The sequence below is a fragment of the Macrobrachium nipponense genome, chromosome 29 (genome assembly GCF_015104395.2).
Source record: "Macrobrachium nipponense isolate FS-2020 chromosome 29, ASM1510439v2, whole genome shotgun sequence".
Classification (NCBI taxonomy): Eukaryota; Metazoa; Arthropoda; class Malacostraca; order Decapoda; family Palaemonidae; genus Macrobrachium; species Macrobrachium nipponense.
The window spans coordinates 21288840-21303839 of record NC_061092.1 but is presented as its reverse complement, the minus strand read 5'-3'; the positions used below and the strand labels follow the sequence as shown (position 1 = coordinate 21303839).

The 15000-nt window shown below is 35.3% G+C and overlaps 2 protein-coding genes across 3 annotated transcripts in view; one reads left to right on the top strand and one right to left on the bottom strand.

Moving 5' to 3' along the window:
* Positions 1-2941, top strand: part of LOC135206181 (uncharacterized) — a 4193-nt gene extending 1252 nt beyond the window's left edge. Inside the window, exons 2-4 of the mRNA XM_064237491.1 lie at positions 106-360; positions 934-1019; positions 2098-2941. Coding sequence (XP_064093561.1) covers positions 106-360; positions 934-1019; positions 2098-2250 — 494 coding nt within the window. The 3' untranslated portion in view covers positions 2251-2941. The remainder of the gene's footprint in view (positions 1-105; positions 361-933; positions 1020-2097) is intronic.
* Positions 2942-4425: 1484 nt separating this feature from the next.
* LOC135206180 (uncharacterized) overlaps positions 4426-15000 on the bottom strand; it is a 32604-nt gene continuing 22029 nt past the window's right edge. For both annotated transcript variants that reach the window (XM_064237489.1, XM_064237490.1), the window contains exons 2-3: positions 8312-8465; positions 4426-5772 (exon numbers count right to left, since the gene is read on the bottom strand). In XM_064237489.1, the coding sequence (XP_064093559.1) occupies positions 5351-5772; positions 8312-8465 (576 nt within the window). In that variant the 3' untranslated portion in view covers positions 4426-5350. The remainder of the gene's footprint in view (positions 5773-8311; positions 8466-15000) is intronic.

Below are 15000 nucleotides of genomic sequence, written 5' to 3'. Positions count from 1 at the left end.
GCTCTTTTGTTTTTAACCATGTTAAAAAAAACTACATTTCCTGATCAAGTATCAGATAGAAAATCAATTTTCTAGATCGTTTTAACAGAAAACACTACTTTCCAGACCAGGTGAATGACAACAACAGCAAAGGGAAGAAACAGCTGATATCCGTCACCCTGAACCCGCACTGGACAGCCAGGGACGTACAGGTGGCCCTCCTGAAGGCTCTAGGTTTAGGACCCACCGTGTCCGCTTCGGCCCACAACATCGTCAAAGTAAGGGACGCCCATGGCGCCCTTCTGCCACTCACGCCCACGGCCCTCCATTCTTCTCCTGTGCAGCCTTTAGTCGTGGAAATATGCGGGACGCATCAGCATGGTCAGTATAATCCGTGTCACACAGTCTCTTTTAAAACCACTCGCATATGATTCTAAAGATTATTTCTCATAAATACAAGTAAATAATGCCAAGAATAAGGTCCTCCAAATTTCTCTCTTGCATATACATGCATGAAACACCAAAACACACTTCATATTTCTGTGATAAATAAATTTGCATATAATCACACATGTAAAATGTCATCAGGTCCTCCCGTTTTTTCAGATTAAGATGTGAACATACGCCAGTATTTTCACATTTTCTTTTTGTCTCTTTATAAGTGTTCATATCATGGTATCAAATGTCTATTTTTTCCGATAAGATAACAGTAAGGCTCTCAGCTTAAATCCTTCTTCTTAAGTATTTACAGGTTGTATATTATCAGTAAGTTGATTTCCAAACCTTGGTTTCAGCAGAAGCACCCATCTAGCAAGGCTATAAATAAAGAAAGTAGGTAATAAGGTCGCCCATTTAGTCATTAGAATTCCATTTTTTACCAAAATGTATCTGTTCACTTTTCCTTTATTACTCTACAGGAAAAGCATTTTCGTTCATCATTATATTATGTTTCAGTTGCTGTGGAAGACAGCCGAGTAGAAGCCTTGCCCCCAACTTTCAGAACTGCAGTCGAAGCCATCATCAAGCGTTTTGAAGAAAGAGTAAGTTTTTTTTCCCTATTTATTTTACTTCTACTTTCCTCGACGGCACTTTTTTGAAGACGAAATTTCTCTTCATGGATCACCTACTACACAGCCAACTCCTTTTATTTATTTATTTTTTATAGTAAGGTGAATGGCTTGTTGAATGTAGGCTTCTATTTTGAAGAGGAAACACATAACGTATATGACAATCAAAACGCAAGCATTTTTTTCTCTCCTAAATCAACGTAGTACTCCATCCACTTATTAGTACCTGGTTGAGGGGGAATATTTATATTTCACATAGCGTACTATCATATTAAGTTATTAAGAGACTCGTCGTGAAGAAGGTTGCTGGGTTAATGATAAATTCCCTATTTTATATGGAAAGGAAGCAGAGTAGGGAATCATTACTCTTGTTATTCTTAAGTGGCCTTTGAACCTTAAAAGCCTTGAAATGAAAGAATAGATTAGTGTTATTTCGCAGATAAAGATAACATGAACTGGAGTTAGAAAAAAATGATTCTCCTCATCGATGCCTACAATGCTTGCTAAACTCACGAATCAGCTAGCTCGTCACCAAATATTTGTAACCATATCTATCAAGACTTTATTGCTTCCATCCTTATCACATTGCAAGTCCTCTTTTTAACATTACTAATAACTTCGCTGTCATATCTTGGGAAATTATTATTAAATTGAGTTTTGTCATCTCTGTAGTAACTTAGTACTCCTACCAACAAATGGAAATTATTTTCACATTAATGGATGTGTTATCAAATATAATAAGACCTTTCTTCTCACTTTAATTCTCACAATTTAGAAACTATAGTACTCACAGTAAGTATGGTTTTGTGGTTACTATCGTATCTACTAAACTCAAAACAATAATGACCAGCCTTATTCATATCTGGAGACCTTCCAGTTGGCTCTGATCTGGTGCTTTTGGCAAGCTCCATTACTTTGTTAATTACAGTATATGAAGTTCTTGAACAGTTTGTTCTTTTTTGTCATAATTTTCTTCCGTTAAATAAGACTTTAGTTTCTTATTCAGTGTTTCAAAGTTTTCACATCTTTTGTTTTGTTGTCCCCTTTATAGCTGAATGCAGTGGAGACAGGCCTCGGCGGGCTGCCAGGACGCCGTCAATTACTTGTGGAGAAAGAACTGCACAGGATCCAAGAGACGCTGAACTTCATGACGAGGAGGCTTGACCTCACTCGTGCCCCAACATGGGTCACGGGGCAGACTTAAATTCGGGAGATAATGACTGTAAGACTTATTTGTCCTCTCCATCACAAAACCCGTAGGTGGGTAATGCCGTCAGTGCAGTTCATGCGGTGCACTGTAGGCATTACTCAAGGTTCTCTGCAACGTTCCTTCGGCCCCTAGCTGCAACCCTTTTCATTCCTTGTACTGTACCTCCTTTCATAAACTTTCTTCCATCTTACTTTCCACCCTCTCCTAACAGTTGATTCATAGTGCAGCTGAGAGGTTTTCCTCCTTCTACTCCTTTCAAGCCTTTTTACTCTCAATTTCCATTTCAGCGCTGAATGACCTCATAGGTCCTATATTCCATTCTTCTCCATAACAAGTCAGCTTGCTTTCCCAGTCACCTTACAGTTGCAAGCACATATCTGTATACGTCACAAACAAGGTTACATATCATTTTAGGAGACAAAATGATTTTTCTAAGAGAGGTGCTAGAAATATTCATATTTTTATACAGACATAAAATTATGGCTCTAATGACTAGAATGAGATTGTCCGACGACTCTCTTCTCGGTTGCCAAATAAATGATGAGTAATTCTGGAAAACTTGTTGCCAAATGATTAATAGAATTTTAGATATACCATCTTTATCTGTGAACCTGCTTTGTGCCAAAGTGTAACCAGTATGATTAAGGAAGAAGGTCATATTAAACCGGATTTTCAAAGCCATTCATTACTGGGTTTTATGTTTTCCTGAAGGGACCAAGGTAATACTTTTCAGTAAATGTTTTAGCAAACCCTCTGAATTTCTTAAAATTTAAGTAGTCTGTTTGCTTTGGGGATACTTTTTTTTTTTTTTTTTTTCTTTATTGAATTCTTAATGAATATTATGAAAGTGTGCCAAGTGCGGAGACGCTGTTAAAACAGGCCTGTAAAAATAATAATGTAATGTAATAGTGTAAAATGTTGTTATTTATATAATGGGAAGATAAGCATATAATATATATATATATATATATATATATATATATATATATATATACACTATATATACATTTCATATATACATATATATATATATACTATATATATATATATATATATATATATATATATATATATCTACTATATATATATATATATATATATATATATATATATATATATATATATATATATATATATTATATATATATATATATATATATATATATATATATATATATAATATATATATATATATATATATAATATATATATATATATATATATATATACGTATGTGTCTGTGTAGGTTCGTATGTGTTAAAATATTTGTGTAAAACTTTCTCCTTTCACACTATGCAAAGGAAAAGTCGTGCAAAGCACCACAGAAGCGTAATGAACAAGTCAGCCATTACCGTAAGGTGTGGTGTCTAGAAATCCTTACCTATGGGAAGGCAGCTCTTACGGACGGCGCCTTCATAAATAATAAAACTAATTCTACCATTACGTATTATCTGTGTAGCACATTCCTCATCGTCACGGGAGCACTGTTTTGAACTGACCCGTTTACAAGACCAGGTGCTTAGTCTTTATTTTTCTTCATTGTTAGGTAAATGATGTTCTTTTGAGAGATGAAAAACAAAAAAAACTTAACTATTCAGTGATATCAATGGTGTGTCTGATTCACGACATTTTAGGTCATCTAGGTTTAATCGATTAAACGAAATGAACAGGCATCTGAACAGTATTTGTTATCCAGGCAATTTTCCATTTCTGCGGGACCAAAGGTGGTAATAACAGTCACAAAATCCTACGACAGCTTTTTCAGACCAAGACAAGTTTTGGCGCAAGGAATGAGAGACAATATCGTTAGTGGACAAAGGAGAATAATTCATTTGCAACTGAAACTGTTCTCCTCTGTAGAGTTATTGCTTTCTTACAAGGTGAGGCTGACATTACTTATTAATTCTGAACAACTTCTGTCTTGTGGAAAATAAAAACTGCCAAGAATTGAGGATTTTTGCGCGTTTCAGTCACAGTGGGCTGAATAATGAAATAGGTTTAAGTAAGATTTAATCTAAAGATAAATATTCATGCATGGGCACGTGCATGCACTTCAAATACATGCACACAATACACACACTCACACACACATACACACAGACACGCACACACATATATATGTATATGTATATATATAGATATATATATATATATATATATATATATATATAATATATATATATATACGTATATAAATGTGTATATGTATGTATGCACGTATGTATATGCACCAAATAAAAATGAACCACTAAAGGTATTAATCATATCCAACAACATATCTCGATGAAATAAAAAAAATTTATTTGGTTAAATACTTTTTTATAAATACCATATTAAATAATAATAAAATGAATAGAACTGCATAACAACGCTATGTAAAATTGTGTCAATGTGAAAAAATAAATGATGCAGGAATTATTCGTTGTTATTATTTATCCTTATTTCTTTACCTGGAATTCAGAGGCCTTAGAGAATCCTCACAGATGGGTGTTACTTTCATTTATTCCTTTCTGATATTTTGAGTTTGGACTTGGAATAATATTTTTTAATTAGAAAAATTCATACAGTTGCTTATAGCATGATTTATCAATTTTTCATCACTGCCAAATTTTGGATTTTTTTCTGCTTTCTTCCGTTTTCCCAGAATGTTGCAAACTCCAAGCCATTCACAGAAGTTTCTTTAACGTAACTTGGGAATTAATTCTTATTTTTGTAGTTATTGTTGGGTTGCCTGACCCATTAAGATATGGTAACTGGGCAATCATCGGTAACATTTCTGAAAAGTAAATTTCAAACTCGACAGATAATCTGCATATGCGTCACAAGACGTCTGCTTTTGAGGGCATAAGTTAATTTCATTGTGACCATGGACTAATTTCTAGATCACTTGTGAGGGAGGAAGCGGCAGATGTAAGATGTACTGATAAACCTCTATGTTAAAATTCGGGATTAAGCGTCCAATGCGTATCTAAAGAAAAAAAAATTGAATTAATGATGTACAAACATTTCTATGAAACTTCCGATGACAAGATTTAACAATTCTTTTCGATGAGCTGACAACTCCAACAGATCAGTATGGCCTTCTGCAAGTTATTCAGTACGAAGGCAGAGAGGACCTCTCGGGGACTGGATACACCTGGGCACTGGGAGTGACGACTTCGACGTCAGAAGGGACCCACTCCCATTTCTCAGGTGGGGTGGGGAGTGTGGGGTGCCACGGGACGGTGGCGTTGGGGAAAGTGATGGGCTGTCCGGGGAACAAGATCGGTCGTGGGGAGACAGTGGCGACTTCTTCAGGAATCTCGAGAATTTCCAGGGGCAAGACGATGAGCTCGAGTCCCGTCCGGCGGCTGTAAAGAACGAGGACCAGGTCCCCGTTCGATAAAAGTTCAGCGTGGACGACCTTCGACGTGTTCCTCCCAGGGGCCCTCCAATCGTTTGGAACCTTCCAAGCCTTGGCTGGGATCTGGGATCTTTCGCTGCCAGTTCCTTTGTAGGCTTCCAGTTTGTATTTGCCTTGGAAGAGAATGACTTTGTTAGGTTGAATGCCACATATGCAACCAATCTTTGCATTGCCTGATTATTTATGCTTTCAATTATACATGACTAATGTTTGCTTGAGTCATAATCTGTCTTTTTATTTTATCTATGATTACATGAATTCTATTCCGTTAACGTTGCTGGGCATGAACACCCCCTTTAAGCATTAATAATAATAATAATAATAATAATAATAATAATAATAATAATAATAATAATAATAATAATAATAATAAAATAATTAAAAATAATAATAATCATATTAATAATTAAAAATAATAAATAAAAAAAAAAAATAAATATAATAAATTGATAATAATAAAAAAAAAATAAAAATATTAATAATAATAAAGAATATATGCGAAGGAAAGAATATATGCAGAGACTCAAGGCGATACTCAAGTCAAAACTCAACGCCGGAAATATGATAAAACCCATAAACACATGGGCAGTGCCAGTAATCAGATACAGCGCAGGAATAATGGAATGGACGAAGGCAGAACTCCGCAGCATAGATCAGAAAACCAGGAAACATATGACAATACACAAAGCACTACACCCAAGAGCAAATACGGACAGACTATACATAACACGAAAGGAAGGAGGGAGAGGACTACTAAGTATAGAGGACTGCACCAACATCGAGAACAGAGCACTGGGGCAATATCTGAAAACCAGTGAAGACGAGTGGCTAAAGAGTGCATGGGAAGAAGGACTAATAAAAGTAGACGAAGACCCAGAAATATACAGAGACAGGAGAATGACAAACAGAACAGAGGACTGGCACAACAAACCAATGCACGGACAATACATGAGACAGACTAAAGAACTAGCCAGCGATGACACATGGCAATGGCTACAGAGGGGAGAGCTAAAGAAGGAAACTGAAGGAATGATAACAGCGGCACAAGATCAGGCCCTATGAACCAGATATGTTCAAAGAACGATAGATGGAAATAACATCTCTCCCATATGTAGGAAGTGCAATACGAAAAATGAAACCATAAACCACATAGCAAGCGAATGCCCGGCACTTGCACAGAACCAGTACAAAAAGAGGCATGATTCAGTGGCAAAAGCCCTCCACTGGAGCCTGTGCGAGAAACATCAGCTACCTTGCAGTAATAAGTGGTACGAGCACCAACCTGAGGGAGTAATAGAAAACGATCAGGCAAAGATCCTCTGGGACTATGGTATCAGAACGGATAGGGTGATACGTGCAAACAGACCAGACGTGACGTTGATTGACAAAGTCAAGAAGAAAGTATCACTCATTGATGTCGCAATACCATGGGACACCAGAGTTGAAGAGAAAGAGAGGGAAAAAATGGATAAGTATCAAGATCTGAAAATAGAAATAAGAAGGATATGGGATATGCCAGTGGAAATCGTACCCATAATCATAGGAGCACTAGGCACGATCCCAAGATCCCTGAAAAGGAATCTAGAAAAACTAGAGGCTGAAGTAGCTCCAGGGCTCATGCAGAAGAGTGTGATCTTAGAAACGGCACACATAGTAAGAAAAGTGATGGACTCCTAAGGAGGCAGGATGCAACCCGGAACCCCACACTATAAATACCACCCAGTCGAATTGGAGGACTGTGATAGAGCAAAAAAAAAAAAAAAAAAAATAAAATAAAATAAATAAATAAATAATAATAATAATAATAATAATAGGAGGAGGAGGAGGATGGTAGAAGGAAACACGGATAGCAAACGCCTATGGGCTGCTCTATGAGCAAGAGCCCATGCTGGCATAAGACCAGCTTAATCTACAACAACATAGCGTGCTCATGATAACATGTCACTGTAAGGTATTGAGAATGGAGAAGATCTATTGGTAATCTTTAGACCTGACTTATTGGCAGCTTTTCTATCAATAGGAAGCTAATCAATCAGTGCAGTTCTAATTCATGCATCTCTAATAACCTTTGGAATAAAAATTCTACCACGTCTAGGTAACTCGGATTCTTAAGTAGCTAAAGTCATTAAGTAACCCTATTGCTGGAAGCCATAAGTGAAGCGACGCTCGGTTGACTAGATTAGACTTAGTTGGATTACAACAGCACGGTTCCTTGCTCTAAGTCCGTCCGTAAGTGTGGTAATGTGTAAAAGAGAGTAAGAGGTCTAGTGAGGACCTCTGGACTCTGGACCGCCAGTGCAGCTCGAACGTGGGTAAACGTGAATTCTATCCAAATTTTTCGACAGGTACAACTGAGTCCAGAGGCCGACATTAGGCCTCTATTCACTTTGAAACCTTAATGTATATCCATGGCACCTACAGTTAAGGGGCCGTGCTGACATAAGGCCGGTTTAATCTAAACTAAACCTCACCAGATGGGTTACTTACTAAATGCTAACTAACCAGAACTGCGTCACAGAAAAGAATAGAAAAAAAAAAAGCTCGACAAACAATTAACTAGTTGCCATTAAAACTAAGAAGCACAAGGAAATTGCGTTAAACATAAAGTGAATTGATTAGTTAATTTTCGAGTAAAATGCACATATGACTTACCAGTCTCGGTTTCTTCAATCTTTATTTCTACGTCGGATCGATCTTTCACCACAACCGTAGCTTGTTTTCTGTTGCTGCCGTTGGACTTCTCAACGTTCGCTGGCAGACACCAAATACCGGCTACTGCCATCATGAGAATGATTGATGTCTTCATCTGAAAACGATAATTAGTTACAATCAGTTCCATCATAAGAGAAAGAGAGAGAGAGAGAGAGAGAGAGAGAGAGAGAGAGAGAGAGAGAGAGAGAGAGAGAGAGAGAGATCTGACAGGTAAACAGGTGTTGTGGGGTGAATATGTTGTTGTTTTTTATTAAGCTGACCTTGTGTCAGCACGGGCTCTTGCTCACAGAGCAGCCCGTAAGTGAATATGTTTTCTGGTATCTTGAGCATCTGGCTTACGACTTGCCTCATATGAAGACATACTAACGTCAAGCGTTCTGCTTCTAACAGATTTCTCACGCCTTCTAGGTTGAAGAGTTATTATTATTTATAATTATTGCTGAAAGTATGGAATGATGTTTCTGTATGAGTGTGGTAGTAATCGCTGTTATACATTTACGTATACATATACATATACATATATATATTTGGCCGAGTCTGTGAGGTCGCTGGAGGACGAAATTATTATCAACTAAAAAATTCCCCTTCGGTTAACATATATGAAAATATATTGATTCCGAGGAAGAGCGAATTGGATATTAAAGGACATTTGTAGCTTCATGGATGTATATGAATCACGGTGATGTGATGAAAGTCATATATATATATATATATATATATATATATATATATATATATATATATATATATATATATATATATATGTATCTATAAGATCGCTGTAGATTTTATCTAGGTTTCATTATTGCTGGTACCTCTGCTATTGTCGTTATACAACGTCCTTTTTGTCTTCGGCTTTACAGCAACGCCCTCGTTCATAAATAGCCAATGACTCTCCATCACTCTATATAGCTTCCTGTTGGAGACGTTTGCACAATCAAGTCCTTTTGTCCGCCTTTGTGCAGTAATTATAGGGAAAGATACCACCCCATTGTTATTGGATATCGTGTGCGCTTCTAGAGGTTGGCTGGGAGGGGAAATGGATAATGGGGGGGAGGGGAGGGGATGGGGTGGAAATCCCATTCAAGGTTATCAGTGTATTAATGTTTCCCATGGGGGGTCTTAGCCCCCTCCCCCATCCCCGTCCTTTCATTGCCTCTGGGGACCGGAACACTTCCTTGTAGTAGAATGAGATGCGCGTTTATCTTTTGTTTGTTTTTGCTGAGACGTAGTTGTTTTTGTTTATTATTTTCTTTACAATGGTTTTTTCCTGAATTCTTCGCCAAATGTTTCTAGGCTTAATATACTCGTTTTCACTCTAATTTTAATTTTCCTTTATTTTTCTCTCGCTATTTTGTTAGCATGAAAGCTTGATTGGGGATCCTCCCTCAATTTTTGCACCAAAATCGTAATATCCTCGTTTACATCTTCAGCTTCTGATTTTATTCCGTGTCCTTTTTTTTTTTTTTTTTTTTTTTTTTCTTTTTGAGAGGGGATTGGAACAGGCATGATTGTCCGAATCAAATTTAGAAACTCCATGAAAAAAAAAATTGGATCTTTTAAATGTTAAAGGTAACATGATCTATCTCTATCCACGAAATTCAGAACAAACGTCAAATACAGGACCCAAAAGACCCCGCACTGAAGGAAGTAAAAGGACGGGCGGTCTTTCCCCAGTAATCACATTTCTGAATGACGGGGGAAGTCGGTCCCACTCGGGCGGAACCGTGGCGCTGAATCGCAGGTACGGCAGCAGCAGCTGTAATCAAGTGTCGCCGAAGAATGTCCTTTTCTCTCTCTCTCCACAGAAGGAAGAAATTAAATGCTGCAGCGTTCGGTAAATGTCACCTCTAAAGACTTGAGTCTTACGTAAACGAGATGGAGGTTGTCTTTTACTGGCGCTTATTTCATGATGTAGATTTACTTTGGGTGACGTATTTATGCTGCAAACGTTCTTGGTGTGCTCCTTTGAAATCATATATTTGTATTTTCATTTTTTTTTTTTTTTTTTGCAATTATCGGTCAGCGGTCCCCACTCCAACACTCCACATCTTCCCTGAAAATGACGCTGTTTTGGCGAATACAGGTCAACAACAATATATATATATATATATATATATATATATATATATATATATATATATATATATATATATATATATATATATATATATATATATATATATATGTGTGTGTGTGTGTGTGTGTATGTATATATATGTGTGTGTCTGTTTGTCCGTATGCGTGCGTATATGCATTTCTGCATGTATATATATAATATATATATATATATATATATATATATATATATATATATATGTGTGTGTGTGTGTGTGTTTGTACATGTATATATATATAACCACTACGGCCTTGAAGCTTCACAGGATTGCGTGCTAGCCCCAAGGATCGGGGAATATAATCGACAGAGAATCACACCCATTACTTATTCACGGATCAGGGCATTAATTGTTCAGCTAGTCACAAACGCAACTGGTGCACAAACGGCGTGAAACAGATTTTTTTTTCCCCCTCATCTGTAACTCGAGTGTAGAGCAAGAACTGCTTGAACGAGTTGGTTGATCAATTGTTGCAATAACACAATATCACATCCATCGACGCAGTGAAATTAGAGTATCTGTGTGTGTGGTTTTGTGTATGCTTATAGGCAGGCGTAAGCTTAAAAATCATGGATTTGCGAGTGATTTAATTATGAGCTAAAGCCACAGGATTATAATGTTTGCAAGGATACGACATGATGCCAAGTACTTTCGTGTAAATTCATACATCCCGGCTGTCTAAAATACGCGAAAGTATTGGATCCTGTCATTTCTTTTCAAAGATTTCTTGTGACTTCGGCTGATACATAAATTCCTAGTGCGACATTACACTCAACAAAATCACGATCCACCTATATAGTTCCCGGATGTCTACAATACACGAAAGTATTGGATCCTGTCGTTTCTTTTTTAAAGATTTCTTGTGACTTCGGCTGATACATAAATTCCTGGTACGACATTACATTCAACAACGCCACGATCCACCTATATAATTCCGAGATATCAACAACTCAACCGCGACTCTAGAATGATTTCCGAGACCGTGATATACACGACTCATAACTTCCTAGTATTTTCTCTAAGTACCGAGAGCTTATCCGGATTAAAATCGTACTCTGCGACAGCCTCCAGGAGGAGCACAGGCTATGACCGATCAGGAAGGAGAACGAGGAGGGAGATCCTACCATGAAATTCCCCTTGCTTCCCTTGGCACTGTATAGTTTGATGGCTCGAGCTACGAAGGGTTAGAGGGGGAGGGAGGAATTTTCTGATGCAATGACTGTTTCCGTTGTCGGTCTCTTACTTGATGAGATCAGGGCGTGACGTGTACGTGTGTGTGTGTGTGTGTGTGTGTGTGTGTTTTCGTGCGTATGTAAGAAATGTCGCTCTCTAGCAAGGCCTTGCTCTCTAGAAGAAAAGCATCGATGATCCAGAATTATGATTTTTTTTTTTTTGTCACCGGTAGAGGAATAAACATGAGCAACTCATAATTATGAATTTTGATTCTTATTCTTATGCATCAGTATTACAAAATTATGGTTTTGGGGCTTACAATTGTGTTAGTCGAAAAATATAATAATTTTGTTTCTAATGTTCTCTTAAAATAGGACTATGAATTTTGCGGACAGATAAATAAAATGCATAAGTATTACAGAAATGGGATACTTATTCAGAGAATAAGATACTGACTATACTCCATTTCAATGTTTATAGTCTTTTAGTAAAAGAAACAGTAACACTATTAAACGGATTGCATTTAACGAACAGAAGGAAAAACACCAATAATAGAGAAATTTGATTTTTAACAAGAGGTTTACGATTCCCCCCTTACGAGACACCAAATATTGAACATTATAAGCTACGCAGTAGTATTGTCTTATTAGTGATTTCATGTAATTAATAATAAAAATATAATATCATGTATAATCATTTATTTGTCAGGCTTCATATTTTTGTTTTTTAACGTACTTCTATGTCTAGATTATGATATCTCTACCTGTGTGAGGTAGCACGCTATCGACTTTCCTACAAGACGCTTGAAAAAAGTAGTTGTTTAAGTGAAGTTCAATTGAAAAGATTCCTAGATAACTGTAGTGATTGTTGGCATTTTTCTCTAGAAACGTAATGAATTATCATTCTTCAAATTATCCTTTAATGTGACGAACAAATAAGAAATAAACATAAGGCAGGCAAAAGAAAATATAAAAAAATCCTCGATTCACTAATTACCAAACGAAAATTGATGGAAACCAATCCACGATTTGATGAATGAACAAAGAATTTCGAAGTTCTTGAAACATTAGAAAACAGAACAAAATAAATTAGTCTTCAGAACAAAAAATAAACTTCCTGGCATGCAGAGATATCTGTTCTAGACGGGTAGATGTCGAAGGCCGTCATAAGAAGTTTTCCCTTTTATAACCACTTCCATATAATAATGAGCGAGAGAAAACGACCGCGAAAAGACTTGATGCATAAAGTAAGAAGACACGCGATATATACATCCGCAACCAATGAAAGAGAAAAATGTCGTAAAAGAAGAAATTGAAACTTCCGGAACTGGAAGGTGAAAATACATGTAAAGTATCTAGACACTCCGAGCGTAGAATATATAGAAAATAAAGATCAGGTGTAGAGACATTGAAAAAAAAAAAAGATCATGCCAAGATTAGCGAACCCACTGTTTTTCAAGACAATATTATACCGCTTTAGTTTAAATATATGTAGCCTATACATATACACTATGTATATGTACATAATATATATTATCTTACACGAGTATGTCATATACATAGAAATAGAACATATATATAATTTATTAATTATTCATATGTTAGTTATATATGATTATTATATAGGTATATTTATTAAGTAATAAATAAATGTGAATATATAAAAATCAAGCTAATCTTGACATGATGAAAAAAAAATTTAAAATCTTCACTACAGAAAACCGAATAGAAAATTCAGACTAGGGAACAGAAACTTGAAAGCAACATTCAGAAACTTTCAGAAAAGAAATCTATGAAAAAAAAAACTTCAAACGTCTAACAATGAGATTCCTGCCTTACAGAAGAGTATTCGTTTATCAGAACGGAACACTGTAATAATCTTGAAAGAATGCTACAATTAAACGACTTTAAAAGGTTTAAAAAAAGAAAGATAATTATTTCTTACGAAGAAATCATGATTTCTAGCAAAAAAAAACTTGAGAATTACAAATGTCCCATAGATTCAAAGAATAGGTAGACGAATAAAATCTAGCTTTATGGTGTGTTGACAGTTTATACTAATAAAGCAGATAAATAAATAAATAAATAGATGTATGCCTTATACATTGAAAATGAAGATATACATTTTAATTTCCATGAACAGGAAACAGCTGATTAGCCGGTTACCATGGCAGTCTCTCTCTCTCTCTCCTCCTCTCTCTCTGACTTCTCTCGTCTCTGCTCTCTCATCTCTATCTCTCTCTTCTCATCTCTCTCTCTCTCTCTCTCTCTCTCTCTCTCTCTCTCTCTATTCACCTTGCGATGTACAGCTAATGAATTAGTCATTTTCAAAAGCAGGATAGCAACACGACGTTTAGCTCTCTCTCTGTCTCTCTCTCTCTCTCTCTCTCTCATATACAAATCGTTTTGGTGAATTTAGATATTTCTAATTAAACAGATCCGCTATTGTTCGCAGATTTTGCCATTAATAAATATAAAAAAAATCGGTCATTTGTGGCTCAATTCGATGAATGAAAAATGAATTATGATAATCAACATAAAACCCACTAATTGAGTTCACATGTTTTTATAACAACGGGACGCTGCAGATTTCCATTAATGATTACAAAACGCTCTACTTTTAAAAGAAAATATTTTACTTTTCTTACTTTCGTATTCCAATGATTTCGCTGAAGCGTCTGTTGAAATTATAAACAGCTTATCACAATTACCGTAAGTTTGACATTTATTGATTTATTTAATGTCTCTATGTGCGGAAGCTCACTCAGTAAATTTATATACATATATATATATATATATATATATATATATATATATATATATATATATATATATATACATACATATATATATGTATATATATATAAATATATATATATGATATATATATATATATATATATATATATAGTTATACATATATATATACATACATACATACATAACAAATTTCAAAATATATGCACATACATAATTAATTTTAAATAAGTGAAGGTTAAAATTATATACAATTTAAATTAAGTTAAAATCACATCGTAAAAAAACACTCAAGGTAAATTATAACAAGCCAAGGTTGAAATAACCTTTGGTTATTATAAGCTACCTTGAGTGTTTTTTACTATTTGATTTTAACTTAATTTTAAATGACATATATATATATATATATATATATATATATATACATATATATATATATATATATATATATATATATATATATATATATATATATATATATATATTGGAGTACTTGATGAGCCTGATTTAAGTGATAGTTAGCTGAAGTTTTATGTTCCCATCGATAGTGTATAAAATTTTTATCTTTTTTTTTTTTATTACAT